The sequence below is a fragment of the Pinus tabuliformis genome, chromosome 7 (genome assembly GCF_031772625.1).
Source record: "Pinus tabuliformis cultivar Carrire ecotype Pingquan chromosome 7, CPIR1, whole genome shotgun sequence".
In the NCBI taxonomy this organism is placed as follows: Eukaryota; Viridiplantae; Streptophyta; class Pinopsida; order Pinales; family Pinaceae; genus Pinus; species Pinus tabuliformis.
The window spans coordinates 599761502-599770071 of record NC_142293.1 but is presented as its reverse complement, the minus strand read 5'-3'; the positions used below and the strand labels follow the sequence as shown (position 1 = coordinate 599770071).

Genomic DNA, 8570 nt, shown 5'->3' with positions numbered 1-8570 from the left:
AACCTATGTAAATTGTAGAATTGTATGAGGTCCATCAAATACAATTTCGTTGCGAAGTGTGCCAAAGTTCATTAGACTTAAATTTGAGAGGGGTAATGGTATAAAATTCATCAATTTTCTAGTTTCGATTTGGAAAAATTAGTAGATCCTCTGTATCCTTGCCAAATAATTTTAAGAACCACATTTCTGTTAGGTGTCTGCTTTGCTTCTGTATTAAGTCTGTTGTGGGAAGCTTTTGCTCAAGGTGAGGGCTTTATTCTTGCTAACACAATGGCCAAATTTGATGAAGTATTAGAGTTAGTGAATACTCTGATACTCTCCACTGTTGATGGTATGGTAAAAGTCAGCAAAGCTTGTCTTGCTGACATTAGAACAAGTCTACAATATGCACAAGAACATATTGATTTTTTGTAGCTTGAATCTCAACTGCAATAGAAAGAATTACAACAGTGGAGTCATCATTCTGAACCTGTTTTTGTTCAGAACATTGAAACAGACTCCCATAAACAACAAGTCAATAATGTTATAGTTGATTCAGATCCAATGCCCAATGAAGCAACAAAGTTACATGCAGATGCAAAAATTCAGCCTGCACTTCCCAAGTCGGTCATTAGACCTTGGGAAGAGCTTGTCCATAACAAGCACAAAAAATGTCTTGGATATGATAAGGAGGTTTCCTTTCACATTCCAGATTACTCAAAGCTCATCCAGTTTTAGAGTGCTGGATTTCTTCATGACAGTTCATCTTCAGTTGTTTCAGATTCTAGTCCTCTTCCACAACAGATTGTTAAATGACAACATTGTGACAAAGTTGGCCACATGAAAGATCATTGTTTTGATCTTCCTCTGTGCAAGCATTGTGGTCAGCGTACTCATTCTTCACACAAATTCTTTAAAAACAAGCCTCTTGCAAGAATAAAGATTCATCTTGGATGGATCGCTTCTTGGCAATGGGCTTCAATAGCCAAGAAGATATTTCTCTCACACAACAGGATTTGTTCTCGAATGTTGAAAAGTCTTGCAGTTGAGATCTCCTCATCTTCTCACCTTGTATTTGATGGGGGGGGAAGTGATGGTCATCTACAAGTTTCAAAGCCACATCAAGCGAATCTAAGCCACAACCTACCATACTAGATTCAGAGTTGTAGCCAGAGACAAAGATGCCCTTGAGCATGCCTTTGGTTGGTCGTCATTCTTAAAGCATCACATGTTGAGACCTCCCTTTTCAGGGTGAGGTTCTCCCTTTTTATGTGCGGTGAGACCTCCCCTTCAAGGTTGAAGGTTTCCCTCTTCAAAACATGAGAAGCACTTCCTCTAGCAGAAGACCTCAGCTTCATGCCAGATTTGAAAGAGTTCCGGGAACTGCACTAAGCATTCCAGTGTTGGTGGTCATCCTTAAACCACCCCCCTTTATACCAACATTTCAAAGAGCACGTTCAGCCTAGTGCTGCCATGCATTTTTTGCACATCTTGTATTACAACTCTCTTCTTGGACTCATACATACCCCTTTGGATTAAGGGAGGGGAATGTTGGACACCTAAACCTCTAAGGGTTATGGTGTGGAAGTTAAATAGTTAAAGGACTCCAAGAGACATTAGAAGATGAATCCAAGAGTCATGTACAAGGTATTATAAATGAACATCATATGAATAGTAAAGGCAATCTCATACTTATCCTCCATATTTAGGTTATATCAACTTTTAATAAATTTTAAAAAATTGATGTTTAAACGACTACCAATTTAAAAAATAAATTAAAATATACTTAATTTTAGAAAAATTGTCTTATCCAAATCTAAGATTTTTAAAAATTAAATAAAATCAAAATTAATAATAATATTTTTATTAATTATTGTTATATATTTATCAATAAACCTGTTATATCACCCACGTTTATATTTTTAATATTTTGTAAATCCACGTCATTTGAAACCCTGCGTTTACACCATATAATTTTATCCATTGCAGAAGGGTGCAAAACAAAAATTTAAAGTCGAATCTTTGCTTATAGTCCATTTATTAAAATGGCCAAATGGTCAAGCAAAGTAAAAGTTTATTGTTTTCCAGACTGTCTGGTTCGGATCTGTCGTCTCGCGTGGCGTCCTCTTTATCTTTTTGATAAAAAGTTTTTATCATTTTCCAGCCTACCACTCTGGTTTGCATCTGTCGTATCGTGCCGTGTTCCTTTATCTTTTTATGGAACAGTTGTTTTTCTTTTAATGGATTTCATGTGATCCCCGCACGTCGAGCTACCAGGACGACACGACATGGATGAAGCGGCTCGCACGATGTCGATTGCCCTGCACTTTTCAACATCCTTTAACCTCACCTCCTCAACCTACACAATCTGCGCCCTCTTACACTCTGAATCGGTCCGATGGACTCCACTAATTTGCAAATTCCATTTCACTGGACTTCTGTGTCGGCTCAATTCTAGATAGAAATCGGCAAACTGTGAGGGCATTGCAGAGCCATGGGTAAGAGGGAGAAATGGCTGAGACATGTGAGGAGTTTCATGAAAGCCGGTCGTCCAAATTCAATTGAAACATCTCAGTCACGGTTCATGATCGAACCTGCAGCCCAACAAAATAGCGAGGACGAACAGATTCTGATGAATGAGAAGGTATGTTTTCGTTTATAATCCAATAGTGTAGATTTTTCTAACATTTTGGGTGGACATTTTATTCATCATCATGTATTATAAAATTTTCTGGTTTTGTAGTCTCATACCATAGGTGAATGTCGAATATCCACCGAAAAATTAGATAAATTAATTCCACAACAGTTTTCCGAAATCCAAAAACTATTGAAATTTTAACGAATGTCAGACTACTTATAAGAATTCATTTTGTTCACGTGGGTCTCAGAAGGGCTCTCTGGAAAATGGCGAAGGACTGACTGAGGATCCAATGCCTTCAAGTCTGGAACCGGAGCCAGAATTCACGACTGACGAGACTAGCCCTGCGTATTCTGAAATTGCCAAGGCAACGGCCACGGCCACGAAGGCCGCGGCCGTAGCAGCGAAGGCTGCTGCTGAGGTTGTTCGTCTTACTCAGGGGATTCGCTTGACGGAGATTGAATTGAGCAGGGAGGACCGTGCAGCTATCAGGATTCAAGCTGCTTTTAGAGGCCACCTGGTAACGTTTATCCACAGCCTGTACCATCCTACATTTACATTCATCCTCTGAATTATCTTTGAAGTGTGTGAGGTTAAAGATAATCTATGTCATGGCTTTATCCAATTTTTTTTACAGCAATTCTCTTAAATAGTTTTTAAAGCAATTCTCTTAAATAGGGGAGGTTTGATTATTAAATAGGGAAGGTTTGATTATTGAAGAATTATTTTGAATCTTTAAAGTAGAATAAGGGTGAGACTAAGGGTGAGACTATTTGTAAATCGATTTTAGTGATGAGTCTTATTTGTAAATGGATTCCTGTAATAAAATTTGCATTCACTACTTTACTACTAACATATAAATAAAAAGATTTAAATTATATAAAAAACAAAAAAAACCATTTTAAAATTTTCTTTTTGAAATATAATGGAAGTGAAACAAAATTGCCATTTTTACTCTTGTTATTTCTATCTTTACCAATAATTATAGGAAAATAATCTCAAAATCCCTTAAATGTACATAGGCCATTATGCATAAGAATTCTTTTACTTGATATTCGTTTTGTATTGGTGATCACTTGTCTAGGTTTGGTAGGAAATGGAAGATATAAATTCCAAATTCTTTTACAATTATTGAAAAACTTTTACCATAACTATATTAAAATAGTACGAGAAAACAATACTTCTACATAATTTTCTGAAAAACAAGTGCCATTGACTGCAATCCCTATGTGAACACGGTTGACTGGAATCCTGCTTCCACAGCAGACACGTTCTATCTCATAGACCTGTCAGATCAAAAAAATTAGAAACACCTGGGATCAATAAGAGCTACCAAATTGTTCCACTGGATTCCAATCTGAAAAGGGACACTTTCACAGTTTGTTCATGTGGTGTTTTCTTCTTTGTTTTTAGAGCAATAACAGATTGCTTTATCTATAACAATGTGCAATATTTTTTTGGATTTTCTTTTCAGTGTTTAATCCTGTTCATCTTGAATCGTCCTTGAATTCATTAACAGTCTACAATTGATACTGTACAACAAATAAGCCCTATCAGAAGTGAGACTTTTTATGTAAATTTTTGGCTACAAACAAATTTCATAAGAACTGAGATTTTTTATGTGGATTAAATGAGATTTTTTTTTAATGTAGATTTGTCCATAATAACTGAGACTTTTTATGTGGATTTGTCCAAAATAAATGATATGATGCATGGCCATAAGAACTGATATTTTTTTATGTGGATTTATCCATACGAACTGAGACTTTTTATGTGGATTTGTCCCAAAAAAAACAATGATATGATGCATGGCCATAAGAGCTGATATTTTTTATGTGGATTTATCCATAAGAACTGAGACTTTTTAGTGGATTTATTCCAAAAAAAAAAATAACAATGATATAATTGGAAAGAATGAAAATTTACAAAAATATAGATTCGGTAAAATGTTTTTTTCTTATTTATTGTAACATAAGATATTTGTTATACCAGTTATTTTTAGTGAGATTTTTTGGAAGTTTTTCAGGTGCGTTTTTTCAGTCTAATTTCTCTAAAATTTAACAGGAATTCGTTGAAATCACAAGCTTGATGGGTAACACCTGCACAATAGAAGTGTCCAAAGGGTTTTTCAGGGTGCTGAATCCATATATACAGTCAAAAAACCAGTTTAAATAGCAAAAATCAAGATTTCACCTCAAATTTTTCCAAGAAAATCTAAAAAATCACATTAAAGTCACATTAAGGTGTAGTCTTAGTGATATCTCTAATGTTAGGTGGGTAATGGGTATGATAGGGCTATTAGGTTAGGTTATGAGATTTTTATTAACTTTTTGTTTCTAGAGTAATTTTATATAATTTTGGATGGTAATAACGAGGTTATGAGATTTTTATATAATTTTTTGTCACATCAATGTTATATGATTTATTGATTTTGGTGGTAATAATGATTTTCTATTTTAGTTCTTATTTTCCTTACATAAAAGGTGGTTTTTTATTTTGGTTTATATATATATATATATATATATATATGTTTATTTTGGAATAGGGTTTAGTTTTTATTTTCTTTATATAAAAGGTGGTTTTTTATTTTGGTTATTATTATTATTTTATATATATATATGTTTATTTTGGAATAAGGTTTATAGATTTTTAGGTCAATTATTAAGTGAATAGTTGGGATTCAACATCCATAAAATATTCTAAATATTTTTATTAGTATACAAAAATTAAAGGTTGAAATTTCTCTAAAATAGTTATGTCCTCTTTATTTTTTAATTAAATTGATTAATTAAAAGATATGATGTATGAACAAGTATCGTATGAGATAAATTATGTTTTTTTGGAAATATGGTATTGACCATAATATTTTAACAAACTCTATTTATACATTAAAAATCTACATAATAAAATGAGATAAATTTCCATATATAAAATATTTGTTTCATGTTTTTTCATATATATATATATATATATATACATGTTTAACATATATATTAAAAATAAAATTATAATTTAATGATTTTTTAATTTTAGCAAAATATAACATAAAATTATAATTTAATATATTTTTTTAATTTTAACATGATACTTATTATAAAATAAATGTTTTACAGTTTATTATGATTTTTATAGATATTTATCAGTCATTTAATTTATGTGATTATATTAATATATTTATTTAATAAAATCAATTTTTAAATAATTCAAATAATTTAATTTAAAATAAAAACAAAAATCATCAGATATAAATATAAAAAAGATCACCATTTTCCTATATTTAAAAATACAAACAAAATCACAACAATCCAATTATCATTCTCCAGTTTCAAATATACATAAATTTTCAAATGAACCAATTTAAAATAAAACCAAAAATCACCAAATACAAATATAGTGGAAAAAAAATCACAAAATCCAAGCGATTCTGAGTGTTCACTCTTCCTTGAAAACAAAAATCACCAAATATACATAAAAGCGAAACCAAGTATCCATAAAAACAGATTCCACGTAGCAAAACAGAAATAGCCAAACATGCATTATAAACAAAATCCATATACAATTGTCATTCTGTGAGTGTCAAGGTAGTCGGTTATTTCTTTGATTGGCTCTTGGTCTTCTAAGTTTTTTCGATAATCTGTTCAGCTTTAGTATTTAGGTTTTTTTCTGATGGGTTTTTCATGGTGCGGAATCCAAACATGCAGTTAAAAAACCATTTTAAATAATACAAATCAAGATTTAATTTCAATTTTTTCTCTCAGATTCCATCACCAGAATCTCTAAAAAATCGTACTAAAAACAACTCCTTTTTTTGATGGGTTTTTGTTGCTGAGATATGTGGTTGTGGTGTATTCATTAAAAATTGTTTCAGTAAGGTTTATCATTTCTTTTGGAAGGGTGGAGATGGTATAAGTTGGGGTAGAAGTAGTGGGGTTGCATTGTGAGAGTTAATTCAGAGGGCTGCCTAGTTGGCTATCCAGTCATTGAGAGTGGTTGGACTTTTTTTAATTGTCATTGAAGGGCTGATGGGGAGGAATGCGGAATGCTCTATAGGTTCCACTGTGCACTACTTTCAGCTACATTTCTTTTTTTCCATGTTTATAAGGAGCAGAATTTGGAAACTGATGTTCGGTTTAAAAGAGGGTTTCTCTTCTGCTCGACAGAATGTTTTTCAAATTTTTGATTGACAGATTCATCTCTCAGAAAAGCTCTTTCGAGTTTTTAATTGATGGATCCATCTCTTAAAAAGAAACTCTGATTCATGGATCCATCTCTAAAAAAGCTCCTTCGAGCTTTTGATTGATGGATCCATCTCTCAAAAAAGAGCCCTGATTCTGGATGTTTGTTCCTGTGGCTCTTTTTTTCTCTGGGTCTAAGCTTGCAGTTAGACTGACTCTTCATTTGTGTCGCCTCTTAGCTATGGCTCTGTCTAGATCTTTTTGCTTTGTTTTTAGCGGTTTCTCTTGTTTAGTCTCTCTTCCTCTAAACGAGAAATTTGTAATTTTTTTTAATAATGAAGAAGATCTGTTTTTTTCTAGTGAAAAAAAAACCTCCTTACTTCCTTTCTGGATATCTCTACCCACCCATCTAAAAAGTAGAGCACCTCCATATTGTCAACTCTCGGGATTATTCTATTTGAACGTTTTACCAGTCCTATTTTGTAGGCAAGGCAAGCATTGCGTGCTCTGAAAGGTTTAGTGAAGCTGCAAGCGGTGTTTCGTGGCTACTGCGTAAGGCGCCAAGCAAGGATATCGTTACAGTGCATGCAGACTCTCGTCAGGCTACAAGCCCGAGTTCGAGCAAGACAAGTCCTCACACAAAATCCAGCCATGAGAATTGAAGCTGAAAAGCCCATGGCTCGTCCTCCCATGGTAAGCATGCTTTAAGACAATCAGCCCCATCCCAAAATATGAGCATAAACATCCATATCTTGATGAGCGCTATGAATTAATTTATTTCATGATTTCTCAGGACTATTAGATTTGATATTAGGATATTTCCAAAATCTGCCATCCACATAAATTCAACAGATTCTATCTTAGTTTATATAATTATCTTTCAATAACGTTATACCTCGCATATATATTTGCATGAGATCTCCAGCGAAACATAAAGAAGTCATCAGGACAGAGGTGAACACAGGCTCGGCGAAGTGCGCAGAGGCTTGAATTAGGAGCTTGTAATGCCTTAAAATTAATTGCTCAAGGCAGAAGTCAAAGAAATCGTTCAGGCAGGGGAATTTCAGACAACAGGGACTGAGAGACAGCCAATTCAATTCACAATTTTTGTAATTGCTATTTGATGAATGTAATTGTGTTGTGTTTCGTGGAGTTTTCTAATTCACATAATTTATCGGTATAATTTTGTGATAATGGTTGTTAAAGAAGATATTTTAGGTGGTTGAGAGGGTTTAATGATAATTTTTTTTTTATCCGTGTTCTAGTTTTATAGTTTTACAGTCTCATAACACGACTATATTATATATATTTGATGTATATATACTTATCTATAAATTAAACTTGTAAAAAAAAAATTCCTAAAATTTTGCACCTCTTTTAAAAAAACCTGTGACAATGCTCCAAAACTCCATGCTCTCTTCCGAATAAATAGATTGCATTCGTTATCTGTAATATTTTCAATGTTAGTCAACAAGTTTCATCAATGGAATCAAAGCATTGTTTGCTCGGACTTGAAATCAAACGTGTTAAAACCTGAAACATTCCTTGCGACTGACTGACTAACTTTCGGACTGGTAGTTGCGAGAATCACTGATAATTTGCAGTTGTTCTACATTGTTATTTTGCTTTATTTCTCAGAATTGGAACATATGGTGCTGATCCCTTAGTAGTTGAAAATTTTGGTTCTTTAAGGTGAAAATCTGGTAGTAAAATTACTTTTTCGTCACCGTTGTCTTCATCTAAAGTTGCTTCAGCGATCTTTTATATCATCTAAATCA

General features: G+C 33.2%; 1 protein-coding gene across 5 annotated transcripts; it reads left to right on the top strand.

Moving 5' to 3' along the window:
* Positions 1-2044: 2044 nt before the first annotated feature.
* Positions 2045-8156, top strand: LOC149248865 (uncharacterized). Of its 5 annotated transcripts, none has more exons than XM_089458568.1 (4): positions 2045-2623; positions 2871-3137; positions 7279-7485; positions 7718-8156. In XM_089458568.1, exons 1-4 carry the CDS (start codon positions 2474-2476, stop codon positions 7748-7750), a joined length of 657 nt encoding a protein of 218 aa, XP_089314694.1. In that variant the 5' UTR covers positions 2045-2473; the 3' UTR covers positions 7751-8156. The 5 variants fall into 5 exon arrangements, with proteins under 5 accessions (XP_089314694.1, XP_089314697.1, XP_089314696.1 ...); XM_089458571.1 differs by having other exon boundaries at positions 2046-2623; positions 2868-3137; positions 7266-7485; positions 7710-8156; XM_089458570.1 differs by having other exon boundaries at positions 2048-2623; positions 2868-3137; positions 7266-7485.
* Positions 8157-8570: the final 414 nt, after the last annotated feature.

Bases quoted from the DNA above. Each gene is read 5' to 3' on its own strand.
- LOC149248865 (XM_089458567.1), top strand. From the start codon at position 2,474: ATGGGTAAGAGGGAGAAATGGCTGAGACATGTGAGGAGTTTCATGAAA. The intron at 3,138-7,278 runs GTAACGTTTATC...CCTATTTTGTAG, and splicing joins CTGCTTTTAGAGGCCACCTG to GCAAGGCAAGCATTGCGTGC. The intron at 7,486-7,717 runs GTAAGCATGCTT...TGAGATCTCCAG, and splicing joins CCATGGCTCGTCCTCCCATG to CGAAACATAAAGAAGTCATC.